The sequence below is a fragment of the Pongo pygmaeus genome, chromosome X (genome assembly GCF_028885625.2).
Source record: "Pongo pygmaeus isolate AG05252 chromosome X, NHGRI_mPonPyg2-v2.0_pri, whole genome shotgun sequence".
Taxonomy (NCBI): domain Eukaryota; kingdom Metazoa; phylum Chordata; class Mammalia; order Primates; family Hominidae; genus Pongo; species Pongo pygmaeus.
Window position 1 is genome coordinate 76,763,953 of NC_072396.2, and position 20,987 is coordinate 76,784,939.

At 33.9% G+C, this 20,987-nt stretch overlaps 1 protein-coding gene across 1 annotated transcript in view; it reads left to right on the top strand.

The window, feature by feature from the left end:
* CHIC1 (cysteine rich hydrophobic domain 1) overlaps positions 1-20,987 on the top strand; it is a 110,851-nt gene that overhangs the window by 2,244 nt on the left and 87,620 nt on the right. The window contains exons 2-3 of the mRNA XM_054472302.2: positions 13,746-13,800; positions 20,740-20,895. Of these exons, the coding sequence (XP_054328277.1) occupies positions 13,746-13,800; positions 20,740-20,895 (211 nt within the window). The remainder of the gene's footprint in view (positions 1-13,745; positions 13,801-20,739; positions 20,896-20,987) is intronic.

The following is a 20,987-nucleotide window of genomic DNA, read 5'->3' on the forward strand; positions in this document are numbered from 1 at the left end:
CTGGTCTAAATGGAGAAACCATGGGTGGATACGTGTGAAGGAAGTGAGGAGAATGTAAATATGATGCACCAATGCCAGGTAAAGAGTGAGTATAGGAGAGGGAAGTTAGGGGTTTGGGAGCCAGAGCGATTGGAGTAGGGGTGAGTCTCCTTTCTTGTATGTATGCTGGCAAGTGAACAGTCTCTAAACTGCAGGATGTACCAGAGGGTTTTTTGCTGACAAGATTGATACTTTGTGGGAAACGGCAATTGCTGTAACATGTGACAAGAACTAGGCTTGCATTCTTCAAAACGGAAACATGATATATTTTGTGAATAATAATAGAATGTTCATTCACCCACATATTCATCCATCCATTCTTCCTATCGAATCCTTCCTTATATATCACTCGATTAGAGGTTCAGGATGAGAGGCAGCTGTGGAAAGTAGAAAGAGAAATGGATTGAGTCAGGGCTCTTAGACGCTAGTCCCGGTTTTGCTTCTTTCTGGCCCTGTGACCTTGGTCAGGTTGCTTTTTCTCATTTCTGCGCCTTGATTTCTTCATCTCTAAAATAAAGGGTTTGGAGTAGATGGTTTCTAAAGCTTTTCAGTTCTGAGATAATTTACCTCCAAGGGATTTTGTATGCCCAAGTATGAAATATACAGGCATTAAATATATATGGAAATTAATACTTTGGGAGCTGAGCATGATTTCTTTAAAATTTATCCAGGGTGGTTTTTTAAAAAATTGAAATCTTGAGAAAAAATTGAATATTTCAGAAAATAAAATGGGGAGGGACTTCATAACATAGCTACAAGGCAAAAATGTTGATGATTCTCCGGGCTTTAAAGAGTGCTTCCTCATTTTTATTTGCTTGGACCATAACTATTTGGAAGTTTGAGTACTGTGTCATGTTCATCCTCTGAACTATGCTGTCTTTTACCGCATTTTCAAAATAGGTTGCCTTTTGTTGTTATGTCATGCTGCCTCTGGTTTTGATAATGGCTCACCTAGTCCCTTTGACTTTCAATTGAGTTCATGTTACATTAAATCATATATATACTACCTCCCTTATAATAGCTTCAATTTTTAACATGTTGAGTTTTTTTTTTTTTTTGAGACGAAGTCTCACTCTGTCGCCTAGGCTGGAGTGCAGTGGTGCGATCTTGGCTTACTGCAGCCTCTGCCTCCCAGGTTCAAGCAATTCTCCTGTCTCAGCCTCCTGAGTAGCTGGGACTACAGGCGTGACATGTTGAGTATTTTAATTGTAATATACTTTTGTAATCTTTGCGTCAAATATATTAACAAATATTTTGAAATTGGGGAAGGATTGGGGGAGGGTTTTAGAGCTGCTTTTTGATTAGGAAATTTTAAGACAATTTTTCTTGGTCCAAGAATTTTGCAGATAGCCTACAATATTCAGATGCCAACTTATTGCACGGTTTTACTTCCATTCCTTTTGTCACTAGGGAGACAATTTATTACTCAAACTAATTATGATGGCTGGTACCAAAGGTTACTTTTATGCAGATTATTTTACATGACCCTTTAGTCCGTAATTTTATACTCCAACATTCCACCTCCACATTTGCAAAATTCAGGCAGAGGAGAAGGAACAAGAAAATAAAATTTAAGTTACCTGAAATTTATTTGTGGTTCCATTCGACCCTGCACAGTTACTTACCAACCTATTTGCTTCATTAGAAGAACACTGACACTTGCCATGCCCAGGCCCTTCTGATTGGTATAATGTCCTTCTTATTAGGAGCATGCGGGTAGTACTGTTGGTATTCATTGACTGAAACCAAAACCTGAAAAGAAGCAAACCAGTACTAGACTCACTAACCATTGTATATACTTTGGAAACTTATTTAGTTTTATTGTACACATTCTTACACCTAGAAATCACATATGACATTAAATGTCTTGCGATTTGAAAGAGATTACATGTCTAGGAGAAAATTTAACTGGATCTGAGAAATGGGTCTTTGTATGGTAGTGAAGCCTTCCTTTTATCAGGTAAAGTAATATCCTTATGAAGTAGGTAATCTTATTCTGAGACTTCTAAAATCTTATTTTGCGACTTCTAAAATATCAACTTCTGTTTATTTTTTTTCTGGCATAGGAGTGTTAGAGTTGCCTTAAACTATATACCCTATCTGAATGAAATATTTAATATTCTCTCTCAGCCCTGATTTTTTTTCCATTCTTTGTGCAGTCTTCTATTGTATAGACCATTTTGTTTCTTCCCAAAGTTTAAAATTTGAGAGCCCTCACCTCAAACTCAGTATATTTTAAGCCCAACATCCCTCTCCACATTGCCCGTGCTTTTCATTTGTTTCATTTCTTTCCTTGATGCCCCCATTCTGATCTCCCAGGGTAATATTCAAAACCTTTGAGTCATTTTGACTCTTCCTTCTCCTTGAATTGCTCTGTGTCAGTCTGCCCCAGAATTATGTCATCATAGTTTCTGAAATACCTCTTAGATTTTTCATTTTCTCATTCCTATTTGGCACCACTCTAGTTTGGGTTGCCATCATCTCCTGCTTGACTTATTGCCAGTCTGCTGCCTCTCCCTACTCCAATCCATCCTGTGTGCTTGTGCCAAACTAATTTTCTTAAAACACAGTTTAATCATGTCACTTTCCTGCTGAAAACCTGCACTGGATCTTAATTAGCTCTGAGTTTCTGTGCCATCTTCCTTCAATCTCAGAGTTCAAAGAGACCCTCCATTTGTCCAATGCTCACCTGTCCATTTGTGCCTTCCATACCTTTCTCTTCCAGCCTCCTCCCAGATCTTGCTCAACCAGGCCACCCATCTCTCCAATATTACCTCTCTACTGGCTCAGCCCGTACCCATATTCAGTCTCTAATTTTTAAAAAACAAAATAAGACAAAAGCCTTCCTATGTCCATGTTCCCTTTAGCTACTATCCAGTCTCTCTTTCTTATCTTTCAGATTTCTAAAAAAGTAGCTACATTTACCTTATCTGTTTTCTCTTTACCCCTCTCTGATCTGGATTCTGCTACCAAAACCACAGAGGAGCTATCCTTAATTAATATCACTGTGACCCTCTTGTTGCTAAATTAGTGGACATCTTTCATTCCCTATCCTTCAGGTTCTCTCTGCTGCATTTGACACTTATGATGATTTCTTCTTTTTTAGAAGCTTCTACTCCAGGGTTCACAAACACACAGGCCTTCAGAGGCAAGGCAGGTCACAGAAAATAGTGCAGCATAAGGAGACATGGGGCTTTAGTGGAACTGAAAGTTATACGTCTCAACTAATGGTATTCAAGTTCTAATTTAAGAAAAAACATTTTGCCAGCCAAAAAAATCACAGAACTCCTTGGCCACTTCACTCTCCTGGTGTTCCTTTTATTTTTCTGGCAGTTTCTCAACTGTTCATTCATGGGCTTCTCTTCCTTCTTGACCCTTAAATACCAGCAATCTCTAGAGTTTTGTTCTCAGCCCACTACTCTTCTTATTCCCTACTCTCCCTAGGTGGTCTCATCTTACCTCTCATAGATTCAGTTATCTCATGGCTCCCAAGTAGGGATTTCTTTACCAGTCTCTGCATGGGCTCTTATCTGGGCTTCTTCACTCAATAGCTTACTGTTATCTTAAATTTGACATAAACAAAAATCTTCCGACACCCCTCTCATATCCCCACCCCCAAATGCTCAAAAAAGCCTTCCTATTTCTGTATTCGCAACATCAGTTGAGTGCACCTCCACCTATCCCATTAAAGCATGCTTGGTTCTCCCCACTCACACTTCCCACTGCTAAGCAATTAGCAAATATCAACAATACATGGCTTAAGAATTTCTTCTTTTCCTCTCTACCACCACTTCATTGATTCAGGACCCTTTCACTACCCTAGCTAGTCATCTTGCCTTCATCCTTGTCATCCTCACATCCATCCTCCAGCCTGCTGCTAGATTAAGACACAGAAAGTACAGATCTAATCAAACCACTTTTCCTACTTAAGATTATCTTGTGGTTTTTCCCTTCACCTGCAAGATAGAGTCTAAGCTCCATAACAGAGCATACAGAAATAGACCCTGTGTATCTATCAGCCTAAACTCTTGCCATTTCCCTTACTGCTTGTATGTTGCTGTTCACAGCATGCTGTTTTTTTATCTCATTGCCTCTGCTCAATATGGGGCCTCCACCTAGAATGCTAATATTCACCTCCCGTTTCCCTGGCTCCCATTTCCCTGGCTCTCTATATGTCACCACCTTCTGCAAGTCTCCTTTTTTTCCACTAAATTGTAAATTGCAATGACAAGAACAATTTCTGATTCCCTATGAATCCTCAGTGCATAGCACAGCACCTGACAAGAGGTGAGTTGAATGAATACTGGCTCACTTTAGTAACATTCAGTGTGCCCACATAGTACAAACTATACTATAGGCCCTCAACAAATACGTTAGTTGAATCATGCTGTGGAGAGCACTTGTTTCTGAGCATAGATGTGTATGAATACAACAGTATCACCAGTACCAGTATCACCAGTGATGGCGTTTATGGCATGAGCTTACCTCTGAAAGCTTTGTTAAACTGTCCCCTATGTGTCAGAGTATTATCTTAATGTTTTGGGTTTCTAGTTACTTTAACAAGATATTAGTCTTTTAACATGAAATTCATTATGATTTCTTAAGAAGTAGAATGACCTAGTCATACTACTTGTATTTCCAATTCTGAGATGATAATCATAAATGGATATTAGGAGATCTTTTTCCAAATTTTAAAAAATATGATTATATTAACTCTTACAGATTTGAGACTATAGAAACAGAAATAATGAAATATCTCTTGGAAGTATTGTGCTTCAAAAATACTATACATCTGAATAATATAACTATCACATTTCTTCTTGATATTTTTAGTATAAGTATTTGGATCTAATATATTGAAATACAGAAAAAAATATTACATCACATGAGGTTTTTTCCTTATAGACATTACCACCCTCTTTATATTACTTAAAATATATATATATTTACCATTGATATTACACCTGCATAAAAATTAGTAGAGACAGCATATTACTAATCCTCAGAGGCTCATAACATTCTCATTAAAATTAATCTAAGAAAGCTGAAGTTATTATAGAATTGGAAAAGATGGCCAATTTTACCAAACAGTTTATATCTCCAAAAACTTAGTACTACAAATATTGATACTTCTCAAATCAGGGAATGGAACGCCTTTTCTGTAACAGTTGTCTGAGAAATTACAGTGATGATTGTTAATTTGTTTTTATATAAGGTGAATTTTTTTAAGATTTTAGGCTTTGAGAATATTGAGGCCATGGTAACTTGCCATTGTATAGTGTGGGAAGACATTTTTCCCATATGAAATATTAAAGAGATTTAACTAGAATCTTTTAAAAATCTCCTTTTATTTTGTGGCATAGCCTTTTCCTTGGTGTAGCAAATAGAGTTCAGTGAACATGCTTCAGAATCAGTATTACTATAAGTGCATGGTTTTCTAGTGAAGTCATGTCTTATTGGCAGAATTTTACCACATTTTCTTTAACAAACTGAGTACGTGAACTTTAATTTGTGCAAGATTTTGAAAGGCTGGTATATAGCCATTTTCAAATATGAAAAATGGTGAGAGGTATAGGGAGGGAGAGAAAAGGGAAGAGGAACTAAGGGTATAGATCCTTTGCCTCAGTTTCCTTTACTTCAAAGAATTTGTCTAAGAAATTAAAAATGTGGGCATTGAAGACACTTGACGAAGAAAATACAATTATTGAGAACTACCAGCTGGGTCGTTCAAACATACAGTAGATTGTATATTTAATGAAGTTGATAAAATAATAGTGTGAGCACTTCCCAAGTGCCTGCTGAGCCCCACATCTTGGCTAATTTCTACCACTGATCAGTAATAAGTAGATGAGTTTGTCTAGCCTCTCTGGACTCATAATTCTTAACTTAATGGTTTGTTTATGAAACCTAACTGAGGTGTTTATTCAGCAGCAGCCATTTCAACATTTTCCTAGTAGCTGCTAAGTGAAATGTACCTAAAGTTATTTAAGTATTTTTTTAGTGTGCTGAGTCTATAAAAGGGAAAGTTAAGGGAAAAAATATCTTGTAGGCAGGAACAAGATTGCTGCTGCCTATTAGCCAAAACTATGAGAGCATCAAGCCTACTTTGCCTTTCTTCATACTTTTTTATATGGATATATTTAGGTCATAAGGGAGTATTTTAAGAAATAAAGCAACACTTTAGTTACCATTTCTAATATACTTTTTATATTTTAGAAAAGGAAATCCCTTTATATATTGGAGAAGAAAGTTAGTAATGTGAATATAGCAAGTATGTCTCTAGAACTTGAGCACTGGGCTAAACACTGTGAAGAATATAGAGAAAACAAAGTATAGGCTTTGCTTTACAAAGCTAACAGGAAAATTGCCTTTAAGATATTGATATGGAGGAGCAAGGAATAAAAGACAACATTTTGTTAACTGTTGAATTGTATAGTGCACATTAGAAGTGGCTGTGAGTATTCAGAGAAAGAAGGAATACGTGAAGGCTTGGGCATTCAAGACATTACAGCAGGGGTTGGAACTTCACTTGGGGCTTGAAGGCTGCATAGGACTTAGACTTAAACTTTGGAGGGGAAGCAAGGAGACACATGAGCAAGGACCAGAGCCAATGTAACAGTGACAGTGAAGGAAGGGATCATTATGAGAATGATTTCAAAGGAGCAAATAAGAGGATTTAGGGACCACCTGGCTGTAAGCAAGATGCAAAACATAGGAGAGGGAAGGTGCGAATATGATACCAAGGTATAGGTTAAAGGAAGAGAGTAATGTGCCATTGATAGAAATGAATTTGAAAGGGGGAACCGGGTTCCAAGAAAATGTAACATTTAGTTTTAGACAGGTTTCACTTAAGGTGGTATTATTTTGTGGCAAGGTGTCCAAACAGAAATTTTCAGTATACAATTAAAGATGAGAGACCAGAGCACATATGAAAATATATTACTAGAGCTATAGATTTGGTGATCGTTAACAGATAAATGATTGTCGAAGTTGTCAAATACAGATGAACTTTTGTAGTTTGCTTAGAAAGAAAAAAAAGCAGAAGACTAAAAGCTAAATTTTAGAAGAAGTATAGAGTCTAAGGGCAGAATGAAAGAATGGGAATGTTAGGAAGGAAGTGATCAAGTGTCATAGCTGCAAACAAAGTCAAGAGAAAAAGTTCTGAGAAGACATTGAATTTGGCAATAACGAAGACAAGATGGACTTGTCATTTTGAGTAAATTTACTGAATAAGATATTATTTTCAGCAAAATGACAGTATCAAAAATCAAGTTTCAAAATTTCTTAAGAAAGGAGATATTAGGGAAATGGAAGCAGTGGACAGTTCATTTGTCTGGTGGTAAGTGAAAAGAGGGAATAGTAAACCTAAGAATTTTTAAAACAATAAAAATATTCTATACATTTTGAAGGATATATCTGTCTGTATTGACTGTATATTTGATATCTAGTAGGGGAATGACAGCTGGCAAAAGCTAAATTAGCAGCAATTGCTAATCAAGGTAGGAACATGTTACTGATGTTGCATCTATAAGGCATTTAGGCAAGATGTGGAAATAGAGGTCTACTTAAAATGATCATATCTACTTTCTAAAAATGAAAACTGCATCTATGTCTTTGTACAATAAGAATTTACTCTTCGTGTAATAATGAATTGCATCTTTTCACTAGTGATAAAGTCACTACTTCACTAGCTAAATAGATTTAAATAAAATATTTCTTGTAATATTAAATATTTGTTATTGATTGCTAAGTTAGCAAATAATTACAGTAGGTTTAATACTAGAATGTCAATTTCTCAAGAAGCAGATGAAGATTGCCGTAAAAATTCATGCATAGTGGTGTCCCATCTTGTTTTCAGTTTAGCTATACTCTTGTGTCTATGTATTGATTTAAAAGGAATATGTATTTGCATATAATATTCTCATTACATGTTGTACTGACACACCTGAACAGAATTAATGAAGGATTTTTTTAAATGTAGTTAAAATCTTTTTTCAATTGCTGATTTATTTAGTCAACTATTTTAAATATAGAATTTGTTTTAAAATACATTTTAAACATACATAATATAGTATATTTATGTACAGGTATGTATCTTGCTACTAGCTGCTAAATATAGAGAGTTTTTTTGCTTAAAACTGCCTGTGTCCTTGAAAATGAGTTATTAGCATAAATGATACAAGGACAGTATGAAATTCCTGCATAGAGGGTTTTTTTTTTTTTGTCAAATTTTAGATTTGGGGTATACATGTACAGTTTTATTACAAAGGTATATTACATGATGCTGAGGTTTGGGGTACAATTGAACCCATCACCCAGGTGGTGAGCACAGTACCCATAGGTAGTTTTACAACCCGTACTCACCTCCGTTCTTCCCCCTTCGTGTAGTCCACAGTGTCTATGATTCCCATCTTTATGTTCATGTGTACTTAATGTTTAGCTCCCACTTATAAGTGAGAACATGCGGTATTTGGTTTTGCATGTTTCTGTGTTAATTCATTTAGGATAATGGCCTCCAGCTGCATCCATGTTACTGCAAAGAACATGATTTTGTTCTTTTTTATGGCTGCATAGGATTCCATGGTGTATATATTCCATATTTTCTTTATCTAGTCCACCATTGATGGACCCCTAGGTCAATTCCATATCCTTGCTGCTATGAATAATGCTGCGATGAGCATATGGGCATGTTTGTAATTTTGGTAGAACAATGTATCTTCCCTTGGGTATATACCCAGTAACGGAATTGCTGGTTTAAATTGTAGTTCTATTTTTGATTCTTTGAGAAATCTCCAAACTGCTTTCTACAGTAGCTGAAATAATTTAAATTCCCACCAATGTTGTATACGTGTCCTCTTTTCTCAGCAGCCCCGGCAACATCTGTTATTTTTTACTTTTTAATAATTGCCATTCTGACTGGCATGAGATGTAGTTTTGATTTGTATTTCTCTAATGATTAGTGATTATGAGCATTTTTTCATATGTTTGTTGGCCACTTATATGTGTTTTTTTGAGAAATGTATATTCATGCCCTTTGCCCACTTTTTGATGGGGCTATTTGTTTATTGCTTATTGAATTATTTAAATTCGTAATAGATTCTGTATATTATACCTTTGTTGATACATAGATCGTGGATATTTTCTCCCATTCTGTATGTTGTCTGTTTATTGATAATTTCTTTTGCTGTGCAGAAGCTGTTTCGTTTAAGTAGGTCTTAATCAATTTTTGTTTTTGTTGTAGTTGCTTTTAAGGACTTAGTCATGAATCCTTTGCCAAGGCCAATGTTGAGAAGGGTGTTTCCCAGGTTTTCTTCTAGGATTTTTATAATTTGAAGTCTTACATTTAAGTACTTAATCCGTCTTGAGTTAATTTGTGTGTATCATGACAGGTAGTGTTCCAGCTTAATTCTTCTGTATATGACTGGCCAGTTATCCCAGCTCCATTTATTGAATCGAGAGGCCCCTTCTCCATTACTCAGATTTGTCAGTTTTGTCAAAGATCAGATGGTAGTAGGTGTGCAGCTTTATTTCTGTGGTCTATTCTGTTCCATTGGTCTATGTGTGTTTTTGTGCCAGTACCATGTTGTTTTGGTTACTGTACCCTTGTAGTATAGTTTGAAGTCAGGTAATATGATGCCTCTGGCTTTGTTATTTTTGCTTAGGATTGCTTTGGCTATTTAGGTCCTTTTTTGTTTCTATATAAATTGTAGAATAGTTGTTTCTAATTCCATGAAGAATGATGTTTGTAGTTTGATAGGTATAGCATTGAATCTTTAGATTGCTTTGGGCAGTATGGCCATTTTTATGTTGTTGATTCTTCCAATCCATAAGCATGAAATGTCTTTCCATTTGTTTCTGTCATCTCTGATTTCTTTCAGCAGTGTTTTATAGTTCTCCTTGTAGACATCTTTCACCTCCTTGGTTAGATGTATCCCTAGGGTGTGTGTTTTTTTTTTTTTTTTTTTTTTTTGCTATTGTAAATGTGATGCCATTCTGGATTTGGCTCTCAGCTTAAACGTTATTGGTGTATAGAAACTCTACTGACTTTTTACATTGATTTTATATCCTGAAACTTTACTGAAGTTTTTTCTTTATCAGTTCAAGGAGCATTTTGGCAAGTCTTTAGGGTTTTCTAGGTATAGAATCATATTGTCTGCAAAAAGAGATCGTTTGACTTCTTCTTTTTCCTGTTTGCATGCCTTTATTTCTTTCTCTTGCCTGATTGCTCTGAGTAGTACTTGCAGTACTATGTTGAAAAGGAGTGGTGAGGTGGACATTTTTTTTCTTGTTCCAGTTCTCAAGGGGAATGGTTCCAGCTTTTGCCTATTCGGCATGATGGTGGCTGTGCATTTCTCATACATAGCTCTTATTATTTTGAGGTACATTCTTTTGATGGTTAGTTTGTTGACGGTTTTATCATAAGGGACATTGAATTTTATCGAAAGCTTTTTCTGTGCCTATTAAGATGATCATTTTTTGTTTGTTTGTTTTTAATCCTGTTTATGTGGTAAATTACATTTATTGATTTGTGTATGTTGAACCAACCTTGCATCCCAGGAATAAAGGCTGTTTGATTGTGGTGAATTAACTTTTTGATGTGCTGCTGGATTCGGATTGCTAATATTTTGTTGAGGATGTTTGTGTCTATGGGATGTCAGGGATATTGGCCAGTAGTTTTCTTTTTTCCTTCTATCTCTGCCAGCTTTTCCTATAAGGATGATGCTAGCTTCATAGGATGAGTTGGGAAGGAGTCCTTCCTTTTCAATTTTTTGGAATCGTTTCAGTGGGATTAGTACCAGCTCTTCTTTGTACATCTGATAGAATTTGGTTGTGAATCAGTATGGTCTTGAGCTTTTTTTGGTTGGTTGGTGTTTTATTTCTGATTCAATTTTGGAACTTGATATTGGTCTGTTTAGGGCTTCAAATCTTCCTGATTCAATCTTGGGAGCTTGTGTGTTTCCAGAATTTTACCCATTTCATCTAGATTTTCTATTTTGTGTGCTAGGTGTTCATAATAGTTATACGAAGATTTTTTTGTATTTATGTGGGATAGGTTGTAATGTCATCTTTGTCATTTCTGATTGCACTTATTTGGATCTTCTCTCTTTTTTCTTTGTTATTCTAGCTAGCAGTCTGTAAATCTTGTTTATTCTTTGAAAGAACCAACTTTTGGTTTCATTGATTCTTTGTATGGATTTTTGTGTCTCAGATTTTCTTCTGCTAGCTCTGGGGTTATTTTGTTCTTGTTTTCCTAGTTCCTCTAGGTCCTGCATAGAGTTTTAATCAGACATTGGATTCTTAACATTTCTTTAAAGTGACCCTACAACCAAGTGCCATAAATCAGTTAAACAGTACAGTAGTTTATTATTTGACAAACATTTTTCAACACTGATTAGATTTCATTATGCTACTAGGTATAATAGAAAATAGCAAAATAACCCATAGTTCCTGTTTTCAAGGAACTTAATTTAGGATAAAATAAGGATTTAGGGGGTCAACATTGGAGTTTTGATTTCTCCCACTTAATACATGACTGTGGGCAAATCATTTATGTTTTGAATTTTTTTCTGGATGTTAGCTTCTTTGTCTTTAAAATGGGGTTGACAATACTTCTCTTGAAGGCTTTTAAAGCGTAAAAGTAATGTAGAGTCATGTGTCACTTAACAATGGGGATACCTCCTGAGAAATGTATTGTTAGGCAATTTTATCATTGTGTGAACATCATAGAGTGTACTTACACAAACCTAGATGGTATAGCCTAGTACACACCTAAGCTATATGGTAAGCCTATTGCTCCTAGGCTGCAAACCTGTACAGCATGTGACTGTACTGATTACTATAGGCAATTGTAACACAATGGTAAGTATTTGGGTATCTAAACATAGAGAAAGTACAAAGAAAATATAAAAGACAAAAAGTGGTATACCTTTAATAGGGCACTTACCATGAATAGATCTTGAAGGACCAGAAGTTGCTCTGTGTGAGTGAGTGAGTGAGTGGTAAGTGAATGTGAAGGCCCAGGATATTACTGTATACTACTGTAGAATTTGTAAATACCGTATACTTAGGCTACAATAAATTTATTTTCAAATGCTATTCTTTGTTCAATAATAAATTAACCTTAGCTTACTGTAACTTTTTAAGTTTATAAACTGTTCAATTTTTAGAAACTCGTTGACTCTTTTGTAATAATACTTAGCTTAAAACACAAATGCATTGTACAGCTGTACAAAAATATTTTCTTTATATCCTTATTCTATTAATTTTTTTTTACTTTTTAAACTTTTTTGTTGAAATCTAAGACACAAACACACACATTAGCCTAGGTTTACACAGGGTCATGATCATCAGTATCACTTCCACCTTCACAGTTATCCCATTGGAAAGTCTTTAGGGACAATAATAACACGGAGCTGTCATCTCCTGTGGTAACAATACCTTCTAGAATACTTCTAAAAGGGCCTGCCTGAGGCTATTTTACAGTTAACTTTTTGTTAGAAGAAGGAATATATACTAAAATGACAATAAAAAGTATAGTATAGTAAATACATAAGCCAGTAACGGTCATTTGTTATTATCATCATGTATTATGTATTGTATGTAATTATATGTGCTATACTTTTCTATGGTGGCAAAGTAAGTTTGTTTATACCAGTATCAACACAAACGTGTATAATGCATTGTACTACGATGTTATGAAGGCTATGACTATGACATTACAAGCGCTATGACAATACTAGGCAATAGAAATTTTTCAGCTCCATGATAATCTTATGGGACCACCATCATATATGCACTCTATCTTTGAAACATGTTATGTAGCATGTGACTATATTTACTTAGCACAGTGTCTAGCCCATGGTGAGTACCTAGTTATTGGTAGCTGTTACTGTTATTGCCCACCTCATATGGAGTTCTCAGTAAATGTTACTGTCTTTTCCTTTTTGCTTACAACCTATCCTCTACTAATGTAACATTGTAGTTAATATGAAATAGTATCATCTAACATTCAGGAAGTGACCTTTGTTATCCTTGAAATCAACAAGCAAGTGAGCAAAGCCTTATAAAATTCATTTTGACTTCTTAATGCAGATTTCACTGAGTGTACTGGAAAAGAGAGTTTTCAAGTCTGGTATCTGTTTTCTCAAAATTGGTTGAGCACAGACATGAAAGCCATTCATAAGGATTAAACTTTGAGTATCTGAATAGCAACTGGTCACAAGTGGTCAAACTCTGTAGTTCCAAAGGCTGTATTAGTTGTGGAGGGGTAGTTTGTATTAGGAACATTTGCATACATACACAAAAGTGGAAAGAATAGTATAATGAAATCCCACATAGTACCCATAATCCAGCTCCAACAGTTATCAACTAAAGTAGGTTTTAACGGAAACATCTCAGTTAAAAATGGACACTTCCAGCTCAATATGTGTTTCTCTAACTTATTATTTTTTAATCCTACATCATGGGTTGAGTTAGAATCCCACTTTAATATTTGCTTTTTGTTAAGCTTTTTAAAAAATATATTAGTTTGGATTAATAATCAAAGATTTATTTTCTATAAATGTCATATAAAAAAATTTTCAGGGCACATTTTTAAATTAAAAGGCCAAAAGAAAAATGCATGGGTTTATAACTTCTTTTTTTAAAAAAAGGGAAGATTTAAGTATGCTGGGTAGAACATATTTTGTTCTGTCTTTGTTTTGAAGGTTTGGCTTGAGCAACAAGTTTGATACTGAATTTCCCTCCGTTCTAACAGGGAAGGTAAGTGAGAATTTGCTTTGAACTTTTCAGTTCTAAAGCATTGTTTTATGGCTTACTCATTGTTATGACAAATGCTTTGAATCATTGTTAATGAAGTCAAGTAATAGGAGGCCTCAGTAGTTGGAAGCTGTGTTTATACTGTTTGAAAGCTGTTGCCATGGCTACCAGCCTCTGACCAGTTATTTTGTTTATTGTCCATTAATGCCAGCCATTATTTATTTGTCCGTTCAGCTTTTTCACTTTTGCTTTTTTTTTCGGAGCATAGGTAGCTATAATTGTTTTTATTTGGGTCATTAATTTCCAGTAGAGTTAAAGTTATTTTTTTAACTGTATCACTCTATTAATTTTTAAAGTACCATCTGGTATGATTTGTTATACATGAAAATAATTAAATTTTTGATTAGATGTTTTTCTGACTTTTAGATAGTTGGAGTTAGTAAGATTGGACTCACTGTAATAAATTAGTACCTTTCTATTCCCTGGTTCCTCTACATTGAGTAGTATTTCCTAGTAAATCAAAGGTTTACTAGGATTCAAAACTATAAATTTAAAGACCTAATGCACAGCCTGATTACTATAGTTGATAATATTGTATTATATACTGGAAATTTGCTGAGAGTAGATTTCAGGTGTTATCACAAAATAACAAAAAGGTGACTGTGAGGAGATGGATATGCTAATGTGTTTGACTAGTAATTATCTTACTGTGTATATGTACATCAAAACATCATGTTGTACACCTTAAATATATACAATTTTTAAAAAGAAACTATATTTGGAAGATCATCTTATGACAATAATGTGAACTTTCTGTGCCCAAAGGAGAAGGCTCTGCCTAAGGCAAAAAGTTATTTACCTATGTTTGTTACTTGAGGTAGTGTAGAACAGGAGAGAAAAACCATTATATTACGGAATACTCAATCATTTCCAAATGGTTAATAGTTGAATGCTTGGATAGCTAAAAAGATGATTAGGGGTTAAAGGAAGTTAACTTTTTGTATTTTGGAGCCTTTAAATTCAATATATTTAATTTTAGTACTAGAATAATGGTATTTGTCAGTATAGATTTTGGTCATGTTTTAAAATTATCTCATTATCTAACAGGCTTTTTATTCTATTGTAGTGTCAATTATTCTCATATTGTTGGTGAGAAAAGCAAAATGAAAATCAGTGTGTTTAGTATGTATAATAAATTGGAGAAATAAGCCCATTAATAAATGTATTTTTACATAAAGAAGTTCTAGAGAGATACACATGAAACTAATAAAAGTTATTACCTTTGATGAGAGAAGAGGAATGTGATGGATAGAGGCAAGGGTAAGGATGAGACTTTTCTGAATATCTTTTAGTATTGCTTTCATTTTTAAACCATGTGACTATATTACCTTTTGAACTTTAATTTTTTCTTCATTCACTGTCCCTTGTTCTAAACTCTTTGAAAACCAGATAAGATGCTTCTATTGATATTTGCTGCTTTTTGTCATGCATTTTCCAACTATGTACTCTTTTTGCTTTTGGCCTAATCACAATCTTCCCCCCAGCCTCTTTGCAGGGTAGACAGCAGACCTATTTCTTTTTTCAAGGAATATCTTTGAAATCATAAGAAATTCTGTTTAATTTAACCCTGCAAGGTATGTTACACTTTATTTGCCTCATTTTCCCCTTGAAAAATGGGAGGTAGCTTGAGACAGGATATAGTAGTTAAACAAGCTTTGCAGTCAAATCTGGGTTGGAATCCAGGTTATGTCACTTACTGTGTGGGCTTGGGCAAGTCACTTCTCTGAGCCTCAGTTCTTATGTGAAAAATAGAGATAATGCTGATAATTACCTCACTTTTTGATTTAAGAGCTAAATGAGAGAGCATATATAAAATTCCTAGTATTTTGTCATGTACTTATTAGCTTCTCAATGTTAGTTTGTAGTTGCAGTTGACTATTCTTCATCATTGTATTGTAGTTTCACCCTGGTTGCTTTTCATTCTACTCACTGGCTTTCAATTTTTCATTGCTTTTGCAAATTTTCATCATCTAATTCTAAGAGAATACATTATTATTCTCTGGCCTCACCACTAATTTGTTCTGTTGACTGTTGACCTTTTCTGTCTCTCCTGAGGTATAATATCAAATCATTCCACAGAATACTAAACAGGTGATCATAGTTCGTGGCTAAGTTAGCCTTAGAAAATATGTGGCCATTTAACATTTAGGACACAAAGAACCCTTTGGTGTGAGATTTTGGCTCACTCTTCAGTATGTTCTACCTTCCTATCCTGATCAATTGGAGTAATTTACCAATTGAAGCAGCAGCCTAGACTTAGATTTGTTTTATATGAATTAATCATAAATGTTTTTTCAAATGAATAAAGTAGCTATTGAAATATATCTTGAATAATAATGTATTTTTGTAGAAAGATGGCAAATTCATTATTAAAATTAAAGAGAATGTGAGTTATAAGAACTTCAGTAAAAAACTTATTCTTCATGTTTCCTTTGATGCTGCTGCATGTGTTGTAGGTGTAGTTATATCCAACTTTACCATTGGCTTTGAAATACAGGTCCAAGAAATTCTAGAAATGAATAATCAAAAAAAAGTCAGTGTATAAAATTCCCAGGCATACAAATTATCCGTTTTCAAAATTGGCCAATTTTATATGCTCAAGGAATCTTCAGAATATCTTTTCGCACCTTCTCATTTCTTTACAAGCCTTCTGAAACTAAAAATTCCAGTGGCCCCAAAGGTAGTAGACTGTTTTATACTAGAGGAGTAAGAATAATAAGCTGCTTTTGGTATGCACTCACACAACCTAAATTATCTGGATATGAGCTGCTCATAAATATATCCATTCTTTTCAAGTGAGTGTTTTTGTAGCACATTATCATAATGACTTGAGTATTTATTTAAGTGTACATTATGTATAGTGTACAAAATTTATCATGTGTTGGATAAGGCATAAATTATAACTGATATTTTTCTTAGCATGTGTTTGGTGATGGGAAAAACACTAAAAGGAATTCTGAAGATCTGATTTAAAAGTCACATGGTGGTAACATTAGCTTTATTCATTTTCTCGTTAATGAGATAATTTTTCTCTGACAGGCACTTTCATTTGTTTAGGTTCCTTTGCATTATCAAAATGCTTCTCAGATAACTGGAGAGAAAAGGCAAACATAATTAATGTATATCTGAGGGAAAAAATAAAAGAAAAAAGGGTCTAAATTCCAGACTTAACAGCTCTTACATTAAAATATTTTAAAATGAATAATCTTGATAGCTAAAGTAGAAAAAATATCTACCTTTTATGAAATCAGTCTTCCAATATGAATGTGATTCTAAATAGCTTTTATGCCTGCCTGAGCTAAGCAAAATTGCAGAGGGAAGTCTGAAAACCTAAAAAAACCATTTTGACAAGCTCTGTGGCTCAATATTAATTTTTTGCTTCTTATGTGTTAATGCTTTTAATGCAAACAAAAAGATGACCTTTTATATTAAGTGCAGAAAAGATTGTTTTCCCTATTTCATATCAAACAGGTGTATACACACAGATTCTAGTGACCAGAAAATGAAAGAACCACAGAAATTTAGAAAAGAAAGTAAAGCTTTTGGCCCTCAGCTTGAAACAATTAAACTGTGTTATGGGGAGACTAGTGTGCAGTGTTTGGGAATTGTAAGCAATAAAAATCGACCTTTACTATTGTGATACAGTATGACAGCTGATTGATAGGGCTGTATTCCCCATGATTGAAGAAGGCAGATGAGTCCTGCTGGGGTTTGCTTAGAGTTTCTTCTGTTTACAGAGTCTCTTGCATCCTGTTATAAAATATTATGACCCTTTATCCCACCTTTCTGGTGTGGTTTTCTTTTTTCATTCCAAGAAAGCCAAAAGAAATGAAATGTTTCTTTACAACCTACTGTTCAGCTAGAAAGTAAGGGTCTTCTGCTGTCTAACCTTCATTGCTAGAGACACTTAATTATATGAAAGTAAATGAGTAAAATGTTAACTCTGATTCTACACAGTTAACTAAACATTTCTTTCACGTTGTTTAAAATTGAGTTAACTAATTCTCACTTCTTATGTCTTTAGCTCTGTTTTATGACTTTTACTGTTACTCAAATACAGATTTCTTTCAAAGACAATCCTGGCCTCCTTTTAAAGTCAAAATGCAGATTTTAGTTTATTGTTTGAAACTCTAGTAAAAGCTTTTCTTTTCAATATATTTGTCTTATGACCTCAAAAAAATTTGAATTCTCATTTTTAGTAACTTGAATATTTTAGTTTTTAATTCGTCTATGGTAAGAAAATAGAAATTGAGACTATTATATGTTAAAAAGAAGAAAGTGTTGGCAGGAAAGAAGGAAAATGACCACATTTTTAGGTAATGTTTTTGTTTTCAATTCCAGAAGCATATAATAAAAGGCACATTTTATAACAAATTTTATATACCTCAACATACAATTTATTTTATTCACAGTGTTTGAAATAAAAAGCCATTTTCTCTTCCCTCTTTTATTCTCTAGCTTTTGTCTCCCTCAGTCTTCTAATACTATTTCATCCCTGGTAGAAGTGGAGCTTTCTTTTCTAAGGCTCCTTATAAACAATTTTTTTTTCTTTTGGACTGACTCATTTCTGCACCTTTTAGTTTTATTTTTTTCCATCTGTGTTTGTACTTACTTTTTAAATAAAAATGTAAATTCCAATTATAAGCATTTAAATTTGTAAATGGACAGATTTAATAATTTTATGATTTGAATGAGTTTATATCAAAATTTACCATATTTAAAAAATATGTTAGCTATTCTGGATACATAATTTAAAGAGAGTTGACAGTAATGTAATATTACAGATTAAAGCTAAATATGTACATATTTTTTCTTTATTTTAACTTCTATTTGGTTGCCCAGTGATTCCCAGGAGAAAAGAAGTTGAATATTGCTGTTGGAGGGGTAAATCTTAAGATAGAAACTTGGTACCTTGTTTTTAGAAAGAAGAGCTTGATTTTTTTTTGCTGAAGAATTAAAGAGCATTGAATCTGCATTTAACATGCAGCAGATTGTAAACAAATTATCCTTTTGTTTATAATGTAGTATATAGGAAAACTATGGAATATTAATAGTTACTTGAGTAAACCCATTGCCTTCAGGTGAGACTTCATGCAGAAGAGAGCTGTTTCTTTTCTTTCTCCAAACCTTCTCAGAGACATGATTTATGGACTTTCTTTTTCAAAGCATTTCAGGCAGGAGGTTACTTCCAAGGATTAATTTACATTTTCTGTGAAGTATATAAAACAAAGATTATTATTCTCATTTTATCGGTGGGAAACTGAAACTCAGAAAAATTAAATGATTTTGCCTAGGATTTTTCATAGCTAATAAGTAACTATAATTCAAGTCTCTCTATCTGTTTTTCAGTGTTTTTAGTTTGTCTTAGTTTAATGTGCTTAGTGCACTCTTGTGCACTAAGTTTGTTAGTGTTTTCTAATTTCAATTATAAGGCAAGGCTCTCTGAATTTGTTTTCATATTTACTTAGAAATTTTGCCATTTAATTGGAATTCTTTGCACCCAGTGATTGTCTTTACATCATGTTGCTGACAGTCCAGATGGAGAATGAAATTAGTTTACTTGCTCTGTGTAAACAAAGTTTTGAGCCTTATAATTTCACAACTATTGTTTGTTAACATATTAGTAAGAAAATCAGATTCATGGGCTAAGCAATTAACCTTATTGATTGACATGAACAATTCTAATAAAGCTTCTAATAAAGCTCATATACTTAATGTTTAGCTTACTTTAGTGCTGAATTCTGTGATCATGTATTTTTATAACATTTGCTAATAGGTATATGTTTTGTAGTGTTGATTCTAAGACATCTCTATTAAGAGACAAAAATGTAATAAATTGATTCGTCGAGTACAATTTTTATTTGGAATAGTAGTAGTAAAGCTCTATATTTTTGATTCCTAACCTGCTAATGCGGTTTTTATTTTATAATACCTTACTTTTCCTAACAATTGCATAATTTTTGCTTTTATACCCAGATGCTAAAAGTTCTTTCATAAACTTTATAGTCTGACAGCTTTCTGAATGAAAGGGAATCATTTTTGTAATCCAGAAATGTGATTTCATTGAAAGCAAACTATTTTTAGTATACGTTTGAATTGTATAACCTTCAAGCAGAATTTTTGGTATAAATCTAATTATTCCAGTCATGTGCATGCCTTTGAACTGACTTTGTCCTTGTTTACAGAGAAGCACAAGCAGCCACTTCCAGGAATGGAGGTAGTAACTACAAATATTAAACTTGTGTATTTAAAGACCTTTCAACTTCGAAAATTTACAGCAGTTATGAATCCATTTTATACTGAATATTAACAGGCTGTTTTGAATGCAATCACTAGGCATTGTCTTTTGTTAGTGTAACTAACAGTGGCTAATGTTAAAATCGTTATATTGCAAATTTGCCAGGGAATAAGGGTTTGAGAGTTGCCTTTTTTCAAAGTAATCCAGGAGTATTGCCAAGGTCTAATTTTAATTGCATTTTCTCTAGTAGTATTTGGGTTTTTTATTGTTGTGTTATGCTTCCAGTCTTACCCAGCTTTTACTCAGAATGATTAGAGACTATCAATTATACTGCCTTGATAATGAGAATATTTGGTAAGAAAACGGCTTGAAAGTTATCCTTTTCCGTCAACTTTATTGTAGTCATTTTATTGGTGGTCATTTCAGAAGATTGTTTTTCAACATCAGGCTAAGTTCTATCAACATGAAATTATATCGTTGTGCTTTTCAACATCATCCTAGAGTGTATGAACATATTTATGGGGAATATATCTATTTAGATATTTGTGATTCCTTAAATTATTTGTAATAAACATTTTTCTTAGATTTAGAGATAAATAGTGAAAAGCTGCCCACAAACTGCTAAAGATTGTACCCTCTTGTAGGTGGCCCCAGAAGAATTTAAAACCAGCATTGGCCGTGTGAATGCATGTTTGAAAAAGGCTCTCCCGGTCAATGTGAAATGGCTGCTGTGTGGTTGTCTCTGCTGCTGTTGCACACTGGGTTGCAGCCTATGGCCTGTTATTTGTCTCAACAAAAGAGTGAGTAACTGTTTTATTGTATAATAATAATAATAACTAACATTTATGGAAAACTTACTATGTGCTATGAACTCCTTTCAAGTACTTTACAC